The sequence below is a fragment of the Pieris brassicae genome, chromosome 6, assembly GCF_905147105.1.
Source record: "Pieris brassicae chromosome 6, ilPieBrab1.1, whole genome shotgun sequence".
In the NCBI taxonomy this organism is placed as follows: Eukaryota; Metazoa; Arthropoda; class Insecta; order Lepidoptera; family Pieridae; genus Pieris; species Pieris brassicae.
In genome coordinates, this window is record NC_059670.1 from 20,639,071 (window position 1) to 20,664,898 (window position 25,828).

A 25,828-nucleotide genomic window follows, 5' to 3' on the forward strand; every position below is an offset into this window, starting at 1 on the left:
GTTCTTCTCGTTCTACGCCCGTAGATATTGTGTAGTTAATGTACATTTAGATCTTTTTTTTAAATATTGACCGGCATAAGGGTTAAACTATGGATGTGAATAAATAAAGTTTGATTAGGTTTTGTTTGAGCTTTGTTTAAAATATATCAATTATAGTTTAAGCTTAGTTATAACGTCTATTTTTTATGACGAATGTGGTTCTGTTGTGTTTATATTTTACTACCAAATATCAAAGATTTGGGGTTTTATCCCGGTTTTTTTTTTACAAAAAATTATTTGATAACTTTAAGAGAAAAGGGTGTTTTTTTGCATCCTATTTGGTTGATGTATTATTGTAATTGGTAGGTGGCAGACCATAAGCAAGAGTTGGGCATGCCATCTTAATAACATAACATTTATTTCCAACAAAACACACAAAATAACAATAAACAAAAAGAAAAAGGGTTAATTGTGTAATGCGTGTGTGCTGTGGTTGTAATTGGCCCTGGCTCAGCATTATGCTGAGGAGCAGAGTTGTTCCACAGCGCCGGTCATTCTGCCAGAGACCACAGCAGCTAGTTTGTCCATCTGTGCCACAGTTGACACATAAACTGCAATATTTGACCACAGTTTTCAAACTATTTGACCCTTATTGCATCTCGAATTATTTCCGGGCATTATCACTTACCGGATTCTGGCGATTCTCCAAATTGCAAGCAGACATTTGCCCCATACATTATTCAACAATCTATCGGTTTGTAATGAATGAAGTTTGGAGTGCCTCGCTAAGTTTAAGATGTTTAAATTTTTTCTTCCTTTCATTGTATACTTGCGAGACGGAACTGAATAGGCTGAATGAAAAGATACTTCTTTATTTATTCACTTAATTACATTTCTACAAAAACAAATACCATATTATATAAAAATTATATGGGATGAAACGGGCGACCTTATCGCTAACAAGCGATCTCTTCCAGGTAACCCCTAGTAAGTGGAAAAACTAAAAAGAAAATATGTATAAAGTGCATGAGGTGCATAACCAAAGCTTATAAATAAAATAAACTAAAAAGCTAATCTCACGAAAGCACAAATAGCATAATATTGTCTCTGGTTTACGTGAATTACATAAAACTTAATATAAATGCCGATACGAACATTGAAATGAAATATATTGTTTTTTACTCGGCATTTGTAATGCTTATCCACTGAACGGTCTGAACCACTAATGAAATAATAGGCCGTGTATATAATTAATCGTTATATCCGACTGGAGGTCCCGATTAAAATTAAATTATAAGAATTGGTTCTAATAGTTCACTTTTTTTTTCAGACATTCCATACTTGGAGCTCGCGGAGCCGGATGAGGGATACCACGGGCTGATCAGAGAGAACGAGACACTGGTGGAAGTGAGACCTACGATACGTGCCAGGGGTCCACTATGCTCCTTCCTCATTCTGAATAATAAGCATCATGGGGAGGCACCGTTTGAGGTAAGATTTCGATTTCTTATATGTTTAATTTTTATTATGTAAAATAATATTGATGCACTACCCCATTGCAAAAAACTTAAGTGGAAATGGGCGGGTTATACCGCTCGAATGAACAATGACAGATGGACAAAGAGGGTAACAAAGTGGAAAGGGCCACCAGGAAAACGAAAGCGTGGTCGACCTTTTGCACGGTGGGCTGACGAGCTTAAGGAAGTTGGTGGAGAGGATTGGGAGTAAAATTCTCAAAACAGAAAGAGATGGAGCCAATTGGAGGAGGCCTATACTCAATAAGAGGTCCTTGAAAAAAAAAATTTATGTGTTGTATATTTTGTAAATTATTCAAGGCATATGAGGCACATGAGGCTTAATAATAATAATGTAAAATTAAGCACTAAAGCTTGAAAGAAGCCTATTCCTATCATGATGTTCAGTTTAAAATAATTAAACTTAAATAAAACAACCTTATTTAAAACATAATATAGTTGTTACAACAATTGTTCTAACTAGTCCCAACGCTGGGTTGTGTGACTACGGCTATTCCGTTTCACATTGTAGAAAATTAAAACAAATTATAATTATGTTATTAAAAAATGGTATTTAATAATTTCCTTTATATTTTAAAGTAATTTTTTTGTCACAAGTTTGTCTCCCATCTATAAGCTCCTCTGAGACTCGGATGTCGCCTTGGACAAAGTGGTCTAAAAGGCTCACGCCTTCCCCGGTGAAGGCGGTTTTTTTATCCTAATCTGATGATTAAGATTAACTGCCGCACGGGCTTTTAACTTGTCATTGGCTGTCGTGATTGGATCGTCCAGATCTGTTAAAACATGTCAACGTCGACTTTAATCGTTAAAAACAAGTGAAACATGAATTCGGAATTATGCGATGCTGGAGTAACAAAAAACTGTAACTGAATTATGGGTTCTTAAAACTAAGTGACACATCGAATATAAATTCGTAGGTAACAGTGTGATGTCGACCTATTGGTATAATTTATGAATGTATGAAAAAGTAAGAGCTCGTTTAAGAAAAACACTTTTTGAAGCTATGTATTAATTATAAGTTTATTAAAAACTTAAAATTATTTATATAATTCAAAAAAAAAAAAATCCGACGTTTCGCGTGCTTTTCAGCGTGCGTGGTCACGGCGACTGAAGACAAAAGGTGTTAAATGTCAAAAGTATCACAGCTGCAGAGAAAGTTGTTTTATCTGTATTAACAAAAGACAATACTAAGAGCTCGTTTATTACCTAAACCTGACGATTTACAATTTGTCTTCAATTGAACTAAAATATGTAACTTAACTAGTTACTCTGAAGACTCTCTCGTTAAAGCCTCAGCCAGCATCGGTATACTGGGCTTTGATATATTGAATGACGTTAAGTTTCGCGTTCATTTGTTAGAAGGCTCTAAGATACTCGGTGTGCTCATAGCATGGTGAGGCGGTACTTCACTCCGCACCACCGCTTGCAACTCTATAAAGCGCAAATTCTGCCCCACATGGAGTACTCACCTGTTCTCATCTTTGGACGGAAGCTCTCCAGTACCAGCTCCTTCAGCTTGACCGTGTTTATTGAAGAGCGATTTTAATCGTCAACGATCAGTCACTTATCGTGTGGCATGATCCCATGGCGTTGCGTAGAGATGGGGTCCCTATGCATCTTCTACCGCATTTACCATGGAGAATGTTCAGAGGAGTTGTTCGGATTAATAGCTGCAGCTGAGTTTCATCATCGGACGTCAGAATACAAAATACCATTCGTTTCACCTCGAAATTCGTCGTTCTACAACTGAGCGTTTCTTAAGGCAGTTTTTGCCGCGCACCACCACTAAGTGGAACCAGCTGCCCACCGATGTATTACCGAATCAATTTGAATCTGTCTTTCAAGTCTTAAAAGGCCGTCAACGCACTTGCGAGCTTTCTGGCAGTGCGAGCATCCATGGGCGGCGGTATCACTCAACATCAGTTGAGCCGGGCAGGAGCCCGTTTGCAACCTATTACATAAAAAAAGGTAATGTTACGTACGTAACGCTCGTATCGAGTGAAATCGTTACTAGGCAATCAATATGCAAACTTTATACATTCAGCGTGCTATCTAGTGTCGCAATTGCAGAAAAATGGTACTAGAATTGTACTAAAATTATTGGACCGTGTTCACGTTTTATTTGTTCATTTTATTGTGCACAATACAAAAAGTTGTCATTTTATAGGTTTTGTATTCATCATTTTGATATTCAAGCTTTTACGAAATAACTGGAATAAAAGTAATTTTCTGTTTGGTTGTTATTGATTCGCTGTTTGTTGATTGAAATAATACTGACTGTACAGTCTATTACATATTACTTTCTGCTATTTTTAATTTCAAAATAAATAATTGCAAAATCTAAGAAAAGTAATGAAACACTTTTAAGATTTGGTGGTAATAGTTTCCCGATATTTATAAAGATTTAGAATTTAACCGGACATGTGAAACTCTGAAATTAAAAAAAAAAACCGAGACGTCTGTTTTGATTTAGGATCATCATTTTTCGTATTCATAACGGTATATAGCAATCCAACTTTCCACTTATTAAATAATTAAAAATATTTAACTAAGCACATTAGGTCTTAAGCTTTTTTATGAATTCAAAAGTTCATCAACATCACCTTGTTGTCTGGTCTTCCACGGTCCGTTTCAGTGAACTGTGGAATCGACTCCCGGTTAGGGTTTTCCCTGAGACATACGACCTCCATCTCTGCAAAATTCGAGTGTACTCCTCTCTCAAAGGCCGGCCACGCACCCATTAAAAATAGGTGTTTATAGGCTACGATGTCCTATTTGTGCGTCCCGCAGGCTCGTATACCCCCCTATTATATTATATAAAAAAAATACCTAAATATACATTTACGTTGTCCATAAAACCCCAAAAAGTTATCAGTCTAAAGTGTTCACCAAAATCGTAACCTTTAACATTAATGAAGTTTACGACCACAGATGCGATTGTAAAATTCCTGTCACACTTTACGAGTGAAGTAAGCAACGATTTCTCATGAGAAATCTACTGCATATGGGATGTTGTAATTTGAGCTTTATTGCGTTGAAAATAAGCTTCCACGTGTTATAAAGCGATATTTTTATTCAATTTTAAAATTTATTCCCGCTGGCAACGTTTGATGGGTTATTTTATAACGTGTCCAATATTTGTCATGAATGAGTTATCGTAAGGAAAATTTTACAACGTGAAGTTAAAATTGGAAAGTGTTACGCTGTTAGAGAATCTTTTTCTGCTGTGATGAATTCTGCTATAGTAGGTTCGTATAAGTATCTTAATTAGGAGGATAAAGTCTCAAATCGGCCTATTAGTTTTTGACATCTCGTATCTCGACCGAGAATTTCTGCTAGTAGCCCGTGTATTGGAAATGATATTTGACAATTCTGAATTCGCTTGATAAATAGGAATTTGAATAACTGTATGCCTTTGTCGGCATATCTCAATTCAATTGACTGCAAGTCTAGAAATCTAATTCGGGAAATGGCTCCGTCAAAGGATTATTATTAGTTGTTTCTCTGTTAGGGTGATACACGGTAACAAATCGTAAATAACTTTGATGATTTGTTTAATAACGACTGAGTAACGACGACAATGTTGCAACTTTTATTCATTTATTACGATACACCACATCATATATTATGCATTTGTTATAGTAAATGTGACAAGCTATCTATCATCATAAATTTATTATATACATATTATCATAAATTTTACAAAAAACAAAAATATTACACTTCCAATATTAGTTTTTACTAGTAATTTATTGCTTAACAATGCGTAATAGGTACCTGATAGGCGTTTAACAATGTTTTTTTTAAAGTGAAACTTCTTTAGGGTAATCTTTTACGAATGAAACTCAATAATATAGCGTCACGAAAATGTACAATGTTTTTGTCGAAGAAAAGGAGAGAGCTTTTGGGAACGATTGAGAGAGAGTGTGAAAGGGCGAACGTAGCATTAAGTAGATAGCCTTGAAGCGAGCGTAGAGAGCAAGCAAGTGAGAAGGATCGAAAGAGAGTAAGGGAGATCGAGGAAAAATCCACGCTATTGGTAGATGTATTCGTTTAGTAGTTACATATTAGAACTTTAGATGGCAATTCTGTCGCGTAACGTCTTGGGCAGTAAACGTAGATTTTTTATTTATTTATATTATCATTATCACGTATCCAGTGTGAATAAAGATATACAAATACATGGAGTGATCATATATACTGATACATGATCATCTATTGAAGCTTTTACATTAGTAATAATTAATTTACAAAGAAGTTTCACTTCTGACATGTGTATAAAGCTGTTCTTCTAATCTATGATTTATCGAATTAAGGTGAAATAAAACCTTTTGCCTAAAAGCATCAAAGGTCAAAGGCTATTTCTGTTTTTAATCAATGATCCATTTCCATTTTGTTGCCGGCTTTAGAGGTTATCGCACACAAATGAAATTCTAAGAATCACGAAGCATATATGTCGGAGAAATATATTCACTCCATCGATATTGACATCGCCATAAGTGGGCGTCATGTGGGTAATGTACGAGAAAAAGAGACACGAATAATATATCGTATAATAACTAATTTAGATTGATTCCTTTTAATACTAGATATACAGCTTTAGCTTAAATTATATCTATAGCTTAATGAGGTGAAAATGCGCTTACGCAGTCCCGCGCCATGTATGTCGTGCTTGATGCGGGGTCTGTGGGGATGGACTCAAAGGCTTCTGCTATTCAGAGGGGTAGCAAGACCACATTGTATCCAATGGATAATCACAATGTACCAGACCCAACTCGGCCTAACCTGCCGTATCACCAGAATGCTCTACTGACTTCTCAATCAGTAGGTACTGTCCTGCCTTTCCTGGATGCACTATCGAAGATCAAGATGGCATTTGCTCTGCTCTGATAGGTCTTGACAGTATTCGTACTTTTATACGTTAGGTAATGGATTCCAAACGATGAAGCAAATAAATAATAAAAAAACAAATAGAACCAAAACGAATTGTGATTCTTAAAAGTAATAAAAGGAATCTCGTATCTATATATAATCTAATCTAATCTAATAATTCGATTTCTTTACAATTTCATATTAATTTATTTCACATTGACCTCATAAATATGATGTTTTTATTTTCTGGGTAAACTTGCTACCTAAATTCTCGAAATACAGTATTGTCGACAATCGATGTTATGAGAATTTTAAAATAGTAATATACCTATATTTTTTTAAATCCTTGACTGGCAATAATTATTAACTAGCGGAACATAATGTTGAAGTAAACGATGTCTATTCGTATTTATAACTAGTTATCGCGTGAACTTCCATCAGCCTTAATATGATTTATTTACTGAGCCTACCTTTTTAGTAGCTTCATACCAATGTTTGTGCGATTTATTTACTACAATTGGTACATTTTCCAGTGAGCATAGAAACATATTATAGATTCATTGTATAAATATTTTCCCTCAAGACCGCTAACCCTTGTCTACGAATTATGTTTTATTTGAGCATGATGTTGACAGATAATGGTGATTGACGAGAATGAGGCGCGACTGCGGGTCCGGTACCCGCTGAACTGTGAAAAGAGACGAAACTACAAGTTTGACATCGCCGCTGTTGGGTGTGACGGCTCCTATTCTAATACGTAAGTATTCCACTTGAGGATAATGGGATTATCGCTGCAACTAGCGATTACACAGCTATTAGAGACAAATAAAATGATTGTGGTATAGTGTTAGAAAGTTCTATGTTTATATAAAAGTTGAAAAGAGGTTTTATGTCGATCGAGCAGCGTTGGCCTTGTGGCTTCAGTGTGCGACTATCATCTCTGAGGTTGTAGGTTCGTTGCCCGGCTGTGCACCAATATACTTTCGCATGGTCGCATTTAACATTCGCTCGAACTGTGAAGGAAAACATCGAGAGGAAATTCATGCTCAAACTCAAAAAGTCAACGGCCTGTGTCAGGCACAGGCTGATCATCTATTTGCCTATCAGATATGTTTCGGTCACCTAGTTGAGGAGAGAGAAACAAAACATTCTTTTTGGCTAACATTATTACGCGCAGGAAGAACGACCGGCGCTACTGTACGCTGCACTGTAATGTGAAATGTGTATCACAACCCCTACAAGATAATAATGAAACCATAAAAGCAAATACATAGTACGAACAACGAGATTCAAATAATCTAACTAACGTTAGTTGTCTCCGTTGATTGATCTAAATCGTTTCATTGTATTCTTCTTCATTTTACGAGTTGAGTATAGGAAGAAAGTACTATGAATAAGCATCTATATCTGTGCAGTTTACAATAATATAATCTGTAATTTGTATGATTTCCAGTGTCCCAGTCCACATAACAGTAACGGACGTGAACGAATTCGCACCAATATTCAGCCAAGCGGCGTACGTACGATCTGTGGACGAAGGCAAGATTTACGACGAGATTGTCAAAGTTGAAGCGACTGATCGGGACTGCACACCGCGGTATGGAGATATCTGCAAATACGAGATCTTAACTGATAGAAGCCAGCCGTTTACTATTAACAATGAAGGTGAGGCATTTAACAATATTTTAGGCAATAACACGCAGCCCTATCGGAAGTCGGCAGGGTTACGAACACTCACTGACGATGAGCAAGAAGTGTTTAGGGAAATATTTCAGGTGGGGACAGGGGCAGGAGGAGTAGGAGAAGTAGGAGATGAGTTTAAATGTGTTACCTATCGTCATAGTCGTAGAATAGTGACGGATCTGACAAATAGTAAGCTTAACAGGGCAGCCATTTCAAAATAATATAATCATGTTAGTTTTTTTTGTCATAACTTTTGTAATTCATATTCTGCAATTATTAAAATTGGCATACAAGCAAACAAAAGGGTTTGTTTTGAAACAACATAAAAATAATAACATTAAATTACACAGTTTTTAGAATAATCACATGCTACTATGACGGTACCTATCAAATCCATCACTTTACCGACTGATTAATTTTAAATTTATAACACATGGATATTGTTTAAATGTAATAATATTTAGTAAATGTAGCAGTTAAAGGTGGATTTTGCATTTTTTTCAAATCCGACATTGCTCTACGATCTTGACGTTATATTCGCAAAAAGATACTGGATTCTTAAGTTTTATGTATGTCTTCTATAATAGTAGAATTCGATTAACTATTTTTAATTAATAATTAGCAGGATAATATAAAATTATTGAAACAATCAACACAGTGTCTGCCTAATTTCTATTGTGGAGTTAGAAGACCTCTAGTATATAATTTATAGATTTCTTTTTATTGACCACACAGACCAGACTTACGACTTTCGTCTTTTTTTAAAATAAACAATTGTCATTAAGTGTTCTTTAATAAAAACAATTAATAAATATTCCAGGTGTTGTCCGCAACACGGAACCTCTAGACTACGAAAAGTCCCACAACCACATCTTATCAGTGGTGGCGTACGACTGTGGGATGATGCAATCCGCACCAGTCATGGTCACCATCAAAGTTAACAAGCCCTGCAGAGCTGGATGGAAAGGTTAGTAAAATGATTCGAAACAATATATATATATTTATTTATTTATTCATTTGGGAAACAAACAGATACATCTCTAAAAGTAGAAGTCAGAAAAGAAATATAAACATAAGAATTAAAGCATTGGATATATCCACAAAAAGTTTCACTGATAAAAAAGAGGATATAAAGCAAAACAAAACGTGACATGACAGAGAACAAAATATTTAAGTAGACAATACAAAGTTTATAGATAGAACGACAGATATACTAGTAGCCAAAATAAGAAGAAAGTTACAAGGTTTACTACTCGAATAGTTGTTTTAACCTATTCTTAAATGAAGCAGTAGAGGAGTGCGAAAAAAGATCGATATTAGTAGTAGAATCAAAAGTAGAACGCATCCTGTGAAGAGGCTCACGGAACCCAATGTTGGTTCTGGGAGTCGGAAGGTTAAAGGTTCTGTGCGAGCGTAGAGATCTGGCAGGAATATTGAATCTCATGAGTTCGAGAAGATGACATATGACATAACAAACAAAAGAATACAATAGCTCACTCTCGGCTAATCCTATAGAATCCTATAGACAACCAATTGATACTATATGTCAAAAACTGTAGGTTTTGTAAACATTGCAATTAATATGTTGTAAATCTCAATACTAGACTACTACACGTTTCTTGTCATAGTAGGATTCAAAGTACAAGAACAAAATTCGACTAAAACCCCTGTACGGGTTCCCAGCCAATGGTCTGTGTAATTTGTATTTAAATTTATATGTAATACATGTCAGGAGTATGCGTATAGTATATGAAGTCTATGGTTTAGCAAGTTGCACATAAGCAAAGGCAGGGGTACAGATGTATGTACCCTAACACAGTAGTGAATATATAACTAAGTACAGGATGTCTGCACCAAGACACAAGATAACAGACGGAGCCCTATGATTAGTATCAGATATTCAAGGTGGTGGGATTATGTCAAAGATGTTGGGCACCCTGCCCTACGCCCTGCCACCACGATAAGTAAGGGCTTGAAAAAGTCTTCGCGGCTTCGGGAGGAAGCGAGAAATGAATAAGACAGAGCAATATTCAAATCTGATTTATTGTTATAAAACAACATCTTAAATAATACTTACACCTATACACACATACATAATATTATTCATGTATAAATTTAGAACAGCCTCGTAAGCCGTATCAGCAGTTGGTCAATGTTCAAATGAAGTCTAAACCACCCCATAATCTTATTATTGATTTTTAATAATTTTTAAAACTTTCTCTTAAAGTAATATACAAATTACGTTACAGGAATCGCAGAACGCGTGGACTACGCTCCAGGCACTGGTCCTCTGGCCCTGTTCCCCGCTGCGAGATTGGAAGCGTGCTCAAGTGACGAACGCTGCCCCGGCGTCACGCGGATTCAGGCCGCCGTGACACTGCAAGCGTCACGCGTGGGCGTCGCATGCGATCGCGACACGTATACGTTGCAGGCACAGAAGTCCATTTGCGGTAAGTCGACCGTTCATCAATAGACCAAAATTCTTTTCTCAGACCAATTATGTATTATTTATTTGTAACCAACAGTCGGAGAACAATGTCCTTATTATTTATGTACTAATTATCAAATCTATATCAGGTATGGAATCCAACACGATTGATTTACTACCAAGCCCTGGCGTCGGCAACGAATGGACCAAGTCTTTGAAGCCTGATTCTGGTAAGAATTATTTATTGTACAGGTTGAAATAGTGTTAGTAAATGCCTAAAGATAATAAATAAAAGTGTACTAAAAATGTCTCCTTGCGAATACCTTTTTCGTACTCTTCAATTTCTCCTGAAGCGAGAAAGCCTTAAACAAGCACGACTTGACAACTTATTTTGAAATTAAAAATACCGTATTCGTTGCCATGGTTACGTTGACGCTTTATACTAAAGCTGATTAAAAGCTTTCGTACTTTCTTAATTAATGGTGTACTAGTGATTCAAATGGTTAATTGATGTATACAATTTTTTTTTATTTTGATTTTAAATCTTAAGAATTTTCGGATTTATTGATTTCTGATTATGTATTTATTCAGGTCGCGACGGTGAACAAATGTTTGAATTCGATGGTGAGTCTACGTCTGCCGTGGTGCCGGAATCACTGATGAAGCACACCTTGGGGACCACCTTCTCAGTCTCCACCTGGCTCCGTCACGCCCCACCGCCAGACCACGACAAGCATCGCAAAGAGCACATACTATGTCTCGCTGATGACCATAGTAAGTTTTATATATCAATTAGTAATTATTTATCTGTCAAATATACTTCACAGATAATGTAGTTATTTAGTTTTGGATATATGCATGGTGGTACTCTTCTTCCGTCATTTAGCTTATCTTTAGCAGTCGGAATAGCTTTTTTAGGGATTCAGGGTGTAACGTCATCGTAGCGTCGTATGCGCACGTTGTTATCGTCATTTGTAAGCGCATTGTCGCGTCGAATTTCATAAAAGCGTACAGAGTTTTCTAAAATTATTATTATAAATCCATCTTCATTTTGTATGTCTACTTACTATTTCCATGTTATATTGTTATTGGAATAAATCTTCTCTTCTAGTTTTTTCTAATCTCTTCTTTACAGATTTTCTTCAAGAACATTGCATCTAACTTTTCGGTTAATATTTTCCAGAAATGAACAGACACCACTACGCGTTGTTCGTGCGAAACTGTCGTCTGATACTTCTCTTGAGGAGGGACTTTGGAGAAGGTGATCTGAACATTTTCAGACCTGCTGAGTGGCGCTGGAAGCTACCAGAGGTTAGTAGATGAGCAGAATTTAAATTATTCTGGTAAATAGGGTAAGTACACAATGAATAAACAATATCAAATTCTGAAGCAGCGATGTGTGTAGTGTTTCCATAAAAATGGTCTTGGCTCCGATCTGACATTCTGGAGCGCTGTCAAATATCTTCATACAGAATAAGCAGCTCTTGAAACCAGATTAAAGTTTGACTGACGTTATGGATTGATAATTATTTTGTATAAATAATGAAGCTGTTATAAAATTTTGATAAATAAGATTTTTCATCAAATTTGTGTATGGCAATAATAGTGTAGTACAGGCTCAGTGTCCATCCGTTATCCGTTCAGTCCTGGCTAACCAGTCTAGCGCCTTCCCGAAGCTCAGAAGTTTAGCGCAGGCTTCACGGAGACACGACCTCATTGGTCCGAGGATTTCTGCTCGTTGGGAGACCACAGCCACGCATTACAGAAGTTCGTGGGTGACTGCACTAGGGACTGTCTATCGCGTTTGGCAATAATATTTTTGTTCATTTCTGCAGGTGTGTGACGATGAATGGCATCACTACGCTGTGAACGTACGTTTCCCGAACGTTGAGCTGTACGTGGACGGTGAGCTTTACCGCGCTCTGGATGGAAAAGGACCGGAAGTTATTGATGACTGGCCTCTTCACCCCGCCCATGGAATTAACACTACTCTCGTGGTTGGGGCTTGCTGGCAAGGTGAGTAATATTCATGACAGTTGAGGTTTCCATACCTGTATACTATGTCTTGTCTAGAATTTAAATTAAGTTCCGTACATAAAATGTAGTAAGTGATGAAAATGAGGAAATCTCCTAACACGACTCTTTGTTGGTGAAAATTAAAAAAAAATTACTCTTTACGTTCAGTGTGCTTTATGACTGACAATAATTATAGATTTGTGTGTTATTCGTTAAATTTATTATATTTTTTATTCATTCATTTTGTTTCTTTGTATGAGCCCGGAAGTTAAATAGTTCGTCTAACGTGAAATTTTCTCTGTGAGATTTTTTCTAACTTCATTATTTTTGTATATCTATAATATTATATAATATATCTGTGCTATATATAAGAAGTAAGAACAGCTTGTTACTATATGTTACTTATGCCATTTTTTTTTTAATTCTGAACCATACACTTTTTTAGCTTTTTAAATTTAATAGTTCGTCTAATTGTTAATCGATGCAAAAGACTTCGCCTATCGGTGAGTTTAATAAGATTATTCCTTTGTACAATTATGTTGCATAATTTAAATTTGTAAAAGTAATTGTGTCATATGTCAAGTGAGACTGTATAATTTTTGAAAATTTCAGTTGTTTTTTCATTAGTTTTCAAATAACAATGGGTCGGGGAAAACCCGTGAGTGAAGAGCTTCGAAAGCGAATAGTTTGTGGGGTCGATGCTGGCAAATCAAGCTACCAAATATCTGCACTACTTTTCATACTAGACGAACTATTTTGCATAACGAGCTCATATACTGTTAAAAATTTTGCTGTATTTTTATTTAATAAGTTTTCTGTTTATGCAATATTATATACAATTAATTAATAAGCTTAATTCTGTAATTTCCTTAATGAGAAATAAATATCGTAATATAAATATAAAAGTTACGCTCAGTGGCAAATGTGCGTTAAAAAGTGTCTTCATCATCAGCATCCGGTGTTCGTTACATGGCAGGTCTTGATTGACTGTATAAATGGGTGGAGTGAATATTTAGGTAACATAATGTATGGACGTCAAAAAGAAATACATATTAAATGCTTCTAATTTTACATTTACTGCCAGTTCCCAAATCTAGAACAGAAGCGAAGAACTGGCAATAAACTCTCCGCCACTCAAAGTCAAAGTAAAAAATCATTTATTCGTATAGGTAACACAATGTACACTTATGAACGTCAAAAAAAAAGAAATATACAATAAATGCTTCTAATTTTACATTAACTGCCAGTTCTCAAATCAAGGACGTAGAACGGCAGAGAAGAACTGGCAATAAACTCTCCGCCACTCAAAGTCAAAGTAAAAAATCATTTATTCGTATAGGTAACACAATGTACACTTATGAAAGTCAAAAAAAAAGAAATATACAATAAATGCTTCTAATTTTACATTAACTGCCAGTTCTCAAATCAAGGACGTAGAACGGCAGAGAAGAACTGGCAATAAACTCTCCGCCACTCAAAGTCAAAGTAAAAAATCATTTATTCGTATAGGTAACACAATGTACACTTATGAACGTCAAAAAAAAAGAAATATACAATAAATGCTTCTAATTTTACATTAACTGCCAGTTCTCAAATCAAGGACGTAGAACGGCAGAGAAGAACTGGCAATAAACTCTCCGCCACTCAAAGTCAAAGTAAAAAATCATTTATTCGTATAGGTAACACAATGTACACTTATGAACGTCAAAAAAAAAGAAATATACAATAAATGCTTCTAATTTTACATTAACTGCCAGTTCTCAAATCAAGGACGTAGAACGGCAGAGAAGAACTGGCAATAAACTCTCCGCCACTCAAAGTCAAAGTAAAAAATCATTTATTCGTATAGGTAACACAATGTACACTTATGAACGTCAAAAAAAAAGAAATATACAATAAATGCTTCTAATTTTACATTAACTGCCAGTTCTCAAATCAAGGACGTAGAACGGCAGAGAAGAACTGGCAATAAACTCTCCGCCACTCAAAGTCAAAGTAAAAAATCATTTATTCGTATAGGTAACACAATGTACACTTATGAACGTCAAAAAAAAGAAATATACAATGAATGCTTCTAATTTTACATTAACTGCCAGTTCTCAAATCAAGGACGTAGAACGGCAGAGAAGAACTGGCAATAAACTCTCCGCCACTCAAAGTCAAAGTAAAAAATCATTTATTCGTATAGGTAACACAATGTACACTTATGAACGTCAAAAAAAAAGAAATATACAATAAATGCTTCTAATTTTACATTTACTGCCAGTTCTCAAATCAAGGACGTAGAACGGCAGAGAAGAACTGGCAATAAACTCTCCGCCACTCAAAGTCGTAGTAAAAAATCATTTATTCATATAGGTAACACAATGTACACTTATGAACGTCAAAAAAAAAGAAATATACAATAAATGCTTCTAATTTTACATTTACTGCCAGTTCTCAAATCAAGGACGTAGAACGGCAGAGAAGAACTGGCAATAAACTCTCCGCCACTCTTTTTGACCGTCAAGTTTTTTTGTTTTACACAATGTTTGTAAGGAGCTGCAACCATAACACCATGTTCCACATGATATCTTAAATAATTAATTATAATAAAATAAATTAAAAACAAATATTTATCCTTGGCAGGATGCGTGGTGTAATGAGATCACGCACTTACATTCTACAGCCCCAAATCTATCAGTTTCTTTGATCATTTTTATTTCAAAGACAAGCTGGCAAGGCTGATCACCTGCCTTCTCTCTGATACATTCTGACACTGTCTGTCATTTTTGAATTTGCCTGTTTTCTCACGATGCTTCACCGTGCGTGCGACTGTTGGATGCGCATAGTCGTGATATATTCCTTAGTGAGCTGACCCAACTAAAAAAGCGATGTTAAGCGCCTATCTGGTACCTTATCCGGATAAAGTCTTTTAAATTACTACTTAAATATTAAGTGGTTGCCTGGAAGAGATAGCTAGAGCTTTTTCGTTTCATCAATTGTTTCTGCTTGTTTTTAATTATCTGAACTTGAATTGTCTCGCTTACTTCACGTATTTTCATTTTGTAAATAAAATATTATAGGCACAGAAAGCGACATGAAGCACCACCTGCACGGATGGATGGCAGGTCTCGGAGTGGTCGAAGGTGAAGTACAATCTCCAGCAGCTTTACGCTGCGCCGCTAGATGTCGCGAGGGATTGTCTCTGGCCCCTGATCTATGTAAGTATATTTGTTTAGATTCTATTGCCAAGACATTCCAGCCAAGTGTGTTGGTATGATTATAGTATCTTATTGTCTATACTAATATCAGAGAAAGAAGCAAAGAAAAAACATTTGTGCTTTTGTATGTATGTTTGTAATGTTTTTTCGACATAAACTACTGGACCGATTGACAAAATTCTTGCACCATTAAAAAGGTGATCTTCACTGACTAGCATAGGTTATTTTCAAAAGAAATGGGGATAATGCCTAATAAAAATGCAATATTATAACTATTGAAAAAATTATCCTTAAAAAATCTGCCATTTGGTGTGCTGTGGAAACTATTGATAATAGAACAAAAAATGTTATACAGTATCATAGAACGTATATATCTACATTTCAACCCATAGTCAAATATATGTTGGCCCATCCCGAGTCGGAACTCCAGAACATCGAATGATTTTGCGATTTAAAGGGTCAGTTCTAAGACACTGAAGTTCTAAAAAAAAATCTTTAGTATTATAAAAAAAAAAGTTTTGCCTTTGAAATTTTTGTTTTTATTTTAAACAATTTATTCAAGCTAAAAGTCCCTGGACTGATTAAAAAATATTTCATTACCTAATAGCTAATTCTTATTGAATTTTTCAATAGTTTTTTTAAATTTATTAATATCGGAGATTCTACGTAAATGATGATCTATAAATATTATCTATATATATCTTTTATATATATAAAGATAATGAATGTTAGGGTGTATCTAATAATCTGAAAGGAAGTAATTAAAAACTAAGAAAACTAATTTAAATAAATCTTTTGTTAACCAATTATATATATACAATTAACCGAATTAAATAATTATAAAATTATACTATATATACTATATATAGAATCTCTCTCTAGTTGTCAAAATTAAACTAAGGTTTATATTAGTTATATTCTCCTCTTCAAAGATTTTCTGTGTCTGTGACTTCAATTGTTTATAATATATGCATCCCTTACTCGCAGATCTGAAATCCGTATCGGTAGAGGGAGACGGCGCATCCGAAGTTGAGACTTTAGTACGTCGTGTCGCGTACGGTGATGCACGATCTTTCCCGACCCCTGGAAGACGGAACGTACATCTTGATACTACTATTACGTGAGTTTTTTTTAGAGATTTGGTTTAATTTTACAGTTTGAATTGGCCAAGCAACGCATACATTATTTTTTATATTTTTTATATATACACATGAGACGTAGTAAGGGCTGTCGCAACATCTAAGTGGCGGTGGGCAGACCTGATAGCGCGCATGGACAAAAACCGATCGGCTTTTTGAATGGAGATTTCGTCAGAACAAAAGACCGAGCAGCCGCCCACCGACTAGGTGGCCTAACGACTTCTTCAAGAAGGTTGACTTCCAGTAGATGTCCAAAGCAAAGAGTGCTGGAGGAATAGAAGGATTCCTACGTCCAGAAGTGGACCAATCTCGTGACTAATCGTTTCCAAAAAAATGGATCTATACAGGATTTAGCACATACGCTAGGAAGCCTAACTTTCATCACATTCAAGTATTATTAAATTCCAACAATATAATCAAACATCAAACTGATAATCTACTTTTTATCAAGTCGGCTAAAAAATTTACGATATTATATCGAATGGACAATATTCGGGAAAAAGTAATTTAAAAAATCCCAGCTTTATGTTTTTTCCTACTGTTTATAACTAAATGTTCCTTTTAGTTGTGATAATGGCCGTGTGATCAAAGCAAGACCGGCTGAATCTTACGTAATGGTACTCTCGCCCCAAACACCAACAATCCTACTCAACGGCAGTTCTGATGCTGCAAGGGATTACGCTCATTTCAGAGCGGGTCTTCCGGTCTTTCCGGACTTGGAAGTTAAGGTTTTGTCGCGTGATAGGGATTCGCTGAAAGGTAAGTGAGAAATTTGATTGTAAAAAAATCTAGAATTCGATTCAAACTTGTCTACCAATGTCAAAGTTAAACTTACTAGATTAGTGTAGGTTTATTTTAAAAGTTAATCTATGTACTTATCACTGTACATTAAGTTCTATTTACATAAAATCGTTCTAGAAAAGTACTTCTAGTAAATAAAGTCTTCCTAAACACACATTTTGTATTCATTCTAGTTATATATAACTGTTTTTTTTTTTCTTGAATCGTGCATTTAACACATATTTTGATAACTGGAAGCATCCTTTTGAAACCTTATACAAATTTACAGAAGCAGAAACACAAAAATTAGATTCGTGCGTCGTATCCGTATATCCGGCTTTGAATCCGGATCATGAAGCGCTCGCTCTGCGCGGACACTCGGTCCTGCCCGCTTCGGATATCCGGGCAACGCTTACTCGGGACGGAGTCAGTTTAACTGGTGCCGATACTGTGCATAATTATCAAAAGGTGCGTCGACAATTTGGCTGTGCTTAAAATATTTTTTTTTATTTACAGTTCAAGTAATTTAACTTAAAAATAATTTTCAGGTCTTACGTGAAATCGAATATAGCAACAAAAAGCCTGCCTACTACCTCAACCGCGTGTTTAAGCTCACGTGCTCGGAACTCAACGGACGCTTTACGAGTAACGAATACGTGCAAACGGTAATAATTTTTCTTTATTAAAATTATATTTTACTGTATTTTTTTATAAGAATATCTACCCAAAAAGCAAATGCTGGAATAATTCCAGTCCATGTACTTAATCACCTCAATTTACCTTAGTCTCTAACTTTCATCATCGAACGTCAAGGCGGAATACAAAATACCATCCGTATCACCTGGAAGTCCTGGTTCCACAACTGAGCGTTTCTTAATATATGTGGAACCAGCTGCCCACTTAAGTTTTTCGGAACCAATTCGACTTAGGGTCCTTCAAGGAAAGACCGTACCAATTCTAAATAGGCCGGTAACGCACTCACGAGCCGTCTGGCAAAACATCAGGTGAGCCTTGTCGAGCCCGTTTGCCCTATCACAAAATCAAAACAGGTTTTTTAATATTTTTTTATAGTGAGCATATCAGCATTAATTCTTTTGTAACGTATAACATAGATTTGGTAATATGGAGTAAAAATAATAACCTCTGTTATTTAAAGCATTCCGTTGGCCCAGGAATTGTACAATTTAAATGATATACTAATCTAATTTATAAAATTTTCAGTTGACAGTGGTTCATCCTCGAGCCGCAGGTGATGTACACGCTCAAAGGCCCAGTGGACTGGCCGATAAACTTGACGCTGTTGTCAGAGATAAGGTATTTAGGAATCTCAATATAAATTATTACTCGTTTTTTTGTGTTTGGTCCTTCGAACCGGAATATTTTATTTTTAGTCTGGTGAGGCGGCAGTGGCCGCTCAAGTTCCACGTGCGTTCGCTGCTCACGCCCTGCACTCCATACATTCCGCTGATATGCCTTCACCGCGTTTATTGGATATTCATCATAGTAACAGTAAGTTTGAATTTTTCTTCTTAAATTCTAAATAAACGCGAAAGAGTTGACTTGTCTAATTTTTTCAAAGGTTTTTTTTTGTTTTTGCCCTCTTTTGAACCTGCAATACTCCCTCGTCCATTGACTTACGCAAGCTAGGCTTAAGACCAGTGTGCCATGGCCCATAGCCTTTCTAAAATTCACCCCTAAAATATACCCCTTTGTAATATATACATATGTTTAATATAAAAAAAAACAATTGTTCACTTAAGGTTTTAGGAAGAAATTACTGTTCTTAACTAAACATAGTAAGTAAATTTTCAAGACGTAAAGTGAAAAAATCCAATAGCCCCCTTGTTGAGAAACTCTGCTTTAGGCCAAACAGTTGGCTGTATTGATTATTTTTTACATCTCCCTTTTTTTCAGACAACAACGTAGCCCTCGTGATCGGCGCGGTTTGCTTCGGCGCCGTGGTCGTGCTTATAGCTCTGGGGATCGCCCGCGCCCGCGCATCGCGACACGACGCGACATCGCGCGACTCACGTGCGACTGTCGCGCGTCACCGTGTGCCCGCGAACGACTCTGAAATGGCCTGGGACGACTCTGCGTTGACTATCACTGTCAACCCCATGGACGAGGTATACTAAAGATATCTGAAATACTAATTTATAAAAATAAAGAACAATTATGGATCATGTGTGTATGTTTGTGATTGTAAAATTGTGTGTCCGCAACTATCACTATACACCGAATAAAATTGTTTATAATGCAAAGCAGCTAACACTAGTAGTGGTCGTTGTATCTATATCTTACTCTATCGGCCACAATAAGTGCAAAAGAGAAAAACGTACACGACCCACCTCTAGTCTCTCTACCGAGTCAAATCTAAACTAAGTCTCTCCTCCGTCATTGCTCAAATAAGTTACGAACAGCTCTATACAATCCAAAAATAGCAATAATACTGCCTTCAACAAACACAAAGCGCCATCTATTGAGTATATTCAGTATATCTATAGTATTTAGTGGGTTTTGTATTAACAATTATGTTTGAACTCCGCAGAGCGCCCCTAAATGTGGCGTGTCGACGAATGGCGCAGTGGCGTGTGACAGCTCGGACGAGTCCTGCTCCGATTCTGACACTGACAGGCATGATTCTTCCGACGAAGAGGATGAAGGTAATTGTCACCTAAACACGTCTTGTTCCTTCAAAATATATGGGTACCATTATTTTACGAAATCAACCAATTTTAAGCTATTTTTTCTGTGATTTTGTTATTTGAATAGAATTATGTTTCCAGAGAATCGATTCAAGACTAAATTGACACATAGTTGCCACTGAGATATTTTTCATAGAATTTATCAAAATGCGTTGCGGTTATTTATTTCAGTAATACAAGGAAAGCAGCACAAGTACAGAAACATAAGCCAGCTAGAGTGGGACAACAGCACGATGTAAGCGTGCCGTCTCGCTCGCACACAGTACTTAACGCACTATCGCCCTCTCACTCTCGCCCGCGCAAACACTATATCTCCGTCTCGCTTGCACAAAGGGATATGTATTGATATTTGGATGAGAAGAATATAATGATCGCATATGATCCGCAAATTGTTAATAGCTATTTTTTAAATATTAACGAAATTTGTATTTTGTTGTTTTTATGCATGAGTTTTTTATCTGTTCTTGTTGTCTTTGACATCTGTGTATATGTTGACAGTTATTTCGTCATAGACAAGTTGATATGTTACAGTTAATTAGTCGCGTTTATTTAGTAATACAGTCAAAATCTATTATAATCATATTTGATCGTATGTACGACTGTACACTACTTTCACTCTACAGTCAAACCCGTATACAACGGCATCATATAGAACAACATACTGGTTATATTGACCAAAACCAGGGGTCCAGGCTGAATTCTTTCAGATAGCTTATTACAACATATCTCTATAAGCGGCTACATTTGACTGATATTTTCGGTCTAACGTCATTAAGATCGCAAAACTAACGTAACAAAATACGTATACGTCAACATGCAGTATCATTCTCATTTCTCTCCAATCAGTTTGTTACGTATCCGAACACAAGACGCAACAAAACATGTCGTGAAACTTTTGAAGTCAAAATTGAAACTTTATCTTAATAATGATAAATTCTTTGAGTCGCAAAGAAAAAGAAAACAAATCGCTGTAGAAGAAAAATCGCGTACATCAAAGCTTGAGAGTGAAATTCCAATCAAAGTTCGCGGCTATGATGTATCACACTCGACAATCTCAACCATTTGGAAAGAGATAAAAAAAAAGTTCAAACACCTATTGGGAACAATTTATTGAAGCAAAACAACGAAGCATACTAAGATTGAAGCGTTGCTAAAGTGGTTTAAATATTAAAGGACAAATAATGTGCCAATAAATGGACCAATTCTTCAACAAGCAAACGATTTTGCTCTGGTTTGGTGAAGTTTGCTCGTCCAGTTGGATTCAACGATCGTTCGCGAAAAAATGAGTGGTGAAGCTGCCAGTGTTAATAGTGGTGTTGTAGAAGTACAAGAAGTTCAAGAGGAGAATGAAGAGCAGAAAGAGACTGAACAAACAACAATTTGCCAACTTTGGATGATGGTCCCGAAGCTGTATTACGAAAAATTCTTCATTTAATAAACAGTTTTCCATGCAGGGAAATTATGATATGACAACTACAAAGTGCGTACTGTTATACGAGTTTGTGGATTCAAGTTTTAAAAAAAAAACTTATTTTAATTATCTATATTTAATAACTTGAAATGATTAATACAAATAAAAGATTTAAAACTCGTAATTAGGATTGAATAAAACAACCGTTCTGGATAAGATCTCTAAGCAGACTGACTGCTACCAAACTAATGGTTTTTCTTTCCTTTTACTTATGATGACATGACTGTCTTTAGTATTGTGTTAGCATTAAGGTTTACATCTTATGGGTATAACAGTACGTACTGAAGTGTTTCAAACAAACTACAATAACAGATTTTGACTGTATTACTTATTTGTTTTAAATTTAAAAAAAAAACTGTTTCAAGCAAGACTCCAGCGCATTAGCAAATCGCGGATCGAAAATCTCGAATATATTCATCAAATAGTATTTAGAATTAAAATTTTATTTAACTCATATCAATAAATGTCCCATCGCGAGAATATCGCACATTTGTATAAGGAATTGATTTTGTAAAATGTTTAAGGGACAATCGGTTAGGTTAGGCCGAAATGGCCACGTCAGTCTCAAAATAATCATATCAGATTTATACGTAATTGTTTCGCTTGCTTTAGTATCAAAGGCTTTTCTATGTTTCTATATGAAATAGTAGGCGGTTGTAAGAATAGTTAAGTATGTAAAATATATTATAAGCGGTTCGAATACTATATTTTCGCCCACGTTTCGTGACTTGTAACTACGACCTCCACCCGGAGTATTTGCGTGAATTCTTAAAGATTCGATTCGTTACAAGTCCCCCATACCAGCATTTATTTAGTACAAGCGTTACGTACAAATCCATGTAGTTTTATCCCTTTCGAGCTTTTTGACGGCTTAAATTATATTAGGTACAGAGTTTGAAATATAGACTTACACATATACTAGGTCACTACTAAACTATATATATATATTTTGAATGCGTTAAGATTTTTACTAACAATTAGATAAGTACGTGTTAGTGTGCGCACGCACAAGGGGGGACACCCTAAGTAAGTATAGTTAAAATGTTTCTCGTACGGCACATGCATATCAGCCTTAGAATTATCGATTGGCGGTTTTTGTTGATTTTGTCGGTTTTATGCGTTGCGCGTGCCGTCCGGTTTTTTTTAAACGCGATTTTTTAATTAGTATTACAGACAACGTACCGCAAAATGCGGGTAGAATATACGAAAGGGCTCATGTTTTATGTTGTAATGAGGGTAGTTGTATTGTTTATGGCAGCTTATTAAACCCGACCTTATAAGCAGATTTTCTTTAATGTTTTAGTGCCATATCTATGCTTTGTCTCTAACTACCGTCCAATGTCCTTTACGATAAATTTAATACGTTTTGGTCCAGCACTCGATTCACAAATGCAGGCGTTTTGAAATATTTTCGTATTATTTTATGGTAGCTATTCTATTTTTAATTTTTTTTTTATTCTGTATTAACTGTATTAATTAGGTACTTCTTTGATGTATGAATTATTATATTTTAGCTAAAAATAAAGTTGTTTTAAAGTATAACGATGTTTTATTGTACCCCAGAATCCTTTTTTTTTAACGAACGAGCTCAGTCTACATATTCATAGTGTTAGCTTCTAATATTTATTTAATAAAATTCTAAACATTTTTATGAAACATATTCTTAAGAATCTTGCTACAAGTGCGCATGTGCAATAGTTACTCATTTGACTCGTTCGGTTGTTTACGAGTTGTTACGAATTGACTCGACCATCTTCCCGAAGCGGGATGGTCGAGTCGGAGGAGGGAGTTGTGATTATAAAAGAGGTTGGAACACATGCGCACGGGCCTCTGAACTTACAGTTCACGTAAAATCAGTGTAGTTAATTATAGTGAATTAAGTCATCATTGAAGTGTTTAATTTCCTACCCTGAGAACTAGATCAACTACCTCTAACAATTCAGAAGAGCGGGATGCAGCGAAGAAACTGATACGGTATATCATATCCTTGTTGTAAAGGATTTACGCCCACGAGGTATACAAAATATATTTTTTTTTTCCATTTTTGTATCCTAAAGATGTAGGTATTACTTTTTTCATAATATTCAAAATCGTTCGTCATTTGAGTAAATTAAGTGTTATTAGACAAGTTTTACAGCGTTTTATGCACGTAAATTTGTTATTTAATGCAAAATTACATGTTTTTTTACCTACCCGTATGTATAAAAAGTGTACATAGTAATTAACTTTTAGCTTTTATCGCAATATTATCTAAATTAATACACAAATCACTCAATTGTATGACTTCACTATTCCGTAAAATAGGTCAATGGAAGTTATTCGAAATACATAATTTAAATTTAATACTTTTTGATGAACTTTTTCTCGGCCGACCGTCATATTTCTTAGTTGAGTCATTGTTGAGATTTACTCGGGCTACGTTAGACAGATTTTTATTTTGATATATACTTTTTGTTAATTATAATTGATAATAGCTACGTCCACTATTTAGAATTGTATAGTGAGTGTTAAGGTCACTCAATTTATAAAGTTAAATTATTTTACGAAGTAACGTTGGTTTCGTATTTTAGGTTTTCTCTATACATTTGTTATGCTATCAAAAGTAGCTTACGAGTATAAAGTTCTGTTCCTTTATTAACGGAAGACTGTGCTATTGCGTAGGAAGCGTGGAACTGTGCTATGTTTTAGGATTTCTAAAGCTTTTCCAATTATAACCTCTCGGCCCTGTCTTGTCGTATTAGTTTTATCGATAAAAATCAAAGCTTCCCAACTGCAGGCCTTGATACCTACCTAACATATATGAAAGAAAAGAAGTCCTATACTAGTATAATTTCTTGTTTAATTGTAAATATGATCTTGAATTGTCTGATTTTCTTTTAACGCTCTAGAATGCATACAACATTTTACGTTATTTTTAAGAGCTGTTACATTACATATTTTTATAATACTTACCATTTGTATGAAGTCGAAATAAATTTAATAAGTATATAGGAAAATTTATAATCTTTATTTATAAGAGGTTATTAGGGTAGTGAAGCGTTTATTTAGCTAGTTATAGAGGCGTTATGTGAAATAATATATAGTATTTTTCACGCCTTGGGTGTGAACTGAGTGCTATTATAGTAATTTGTATAATTGATCCTGTCAATCCATCCAGTTTCGGGGCCTATTCAAAAAGCAAACAATCAAATCTTGCCTTATAGTATTCGTATATTTTTTATAATTTTCACAATTTTTAGAGATTCTTAGGTGAGTTGAATATGACGGCGCCACTATCAATATTTTGTAAAACTGTTGGCGCCACTATCAATGTTTTGTAAAACGACGTGCAACGGGCTATTAGTCGAACGATCGTACGATGTGTCACTCGATCCCCACTACAGAACCAATATAAAGCAGCGCGCGCGCACAACTCAGGCAGTCGTTCGTCGACCATTGCCTTGCGCGCAGCGGGTAGAGACTGAGTCTCCCCGCGCGCCTGCAGCCCTCACCAAGGGCTATATGCCCGCCCCCGTACCGCCCTGTATCAGCAGGGCGCGAACAAAAACACCACTTGAAGGGGGCATACGCCCCGAACAAGACAAAACACCCCCCTCGCGAGGGAGGGTGCAACAATAACTACGCGACCATTGCCCGGTGCACTCGTTACGTAGTTACCGAGTAGCCTTTGAAATATTTACCTTTTGAATTAATTGTTCATTAAAATCGTATTGAATTAAGAGACTGAAATTATAATTGGAATTAATCAAGTGATTCGGAGAAAACTTTGTGTTTGTTATTTTAACAATGTCGGGGCCTGACGCTACATCAGAAGTTGCGGCTGCTATTAGTAAAAAAGAAAGACGGTAACGATCGGTTGTGTGTAGATTACAGAGAGCTCAATAGCAATACTCGTCCGGATAGTTACCCACTTCCTCTAATCAGTGACCAAATTAATAAATTGCATGGAGCGAATTATTACAGTATTGTAGACATGGCCTCAGGCTTTCATCAGGTGAAGGTCCATGAGGATTCAGT

The 25,828-nt window shown here is 35.8% G+C and overlaps 1 protein-coding gene across 1 annotated transcript in view; it reads left to right on the top strand.

Moving 5' to 3' along the window:
• The window catches only part of LOC123710562 (calsyntenin-1), a 157,045-nt gene extending 133,695 nt beyond the window's left edge, over positions 1-23,350 (top strand). Inside the window, exons 2-20 of the mRNA XM_045662538.1 lie at positions 1,310-1,470; positions 7,022-7,143; positions 7,840-8,051; positions 8,890-9,036; positions 10,319-10,519; positions 10,647-10,727; positions 11,089-11,271; positions 11,681-11,808; positions 12,333-12,513; positions 15,579-15,716; positions 16,704-16,836; positions 17,421-17,614; positions 17,925-18,103; positions 18,184-18,300; positions 18,857-18,949; positions 19,027-19,144; positions 19,550-19,761; positions 20,184-20,298; positions 20,512-23,350. Coding sequence (XP_045518494.1) covers positions 1,310-1,470; positions 7,022-7,143; positions 7,840-8,051; positions 8,890-9,036; positions 10,319-10,519; positions 10,647-10,727; positions 11,089-11,271; positions 11,681-11,808; positions 12,333-12,513; positions 15,579-15,716; positions 16,704-16,836; positions 17,421-17,614; positions 17,925-18,103; positions 18,184-18,300; positions 18,857-18,949; positions 19,027-19,144; positions 19,550-19,761; positions 20,184-20,298; positions 20,512-20,579 — 2,783 coding nt within the window. The 3' untranslated portion in view covers positions 20,580-23,350. The remainder of the gene's footprint in view (positions 1-1,309; positions 1,471-7,021; positions 7,144-7,839; positions 8,052-8,889; positions 9,037-10,318; positions 10,520-10,646; positions 10,728-11,088; positions 11,272-11,680; positions 11,809-12,332; positions 12,514-15,578; positions 15,717-16,703; positions 16,837-17,420; positions 17,615-17,924; positions 18,104-18,183; positions 18,301-18,856; positions 18,950-19,026; positions 19,145-19,549; positions 19,762-20,183; positions 20,299-20,511) is intronic.
• The last annotated feature ends 2,478 nt before the right edge of the window (positions 23,351-25,828 follow it).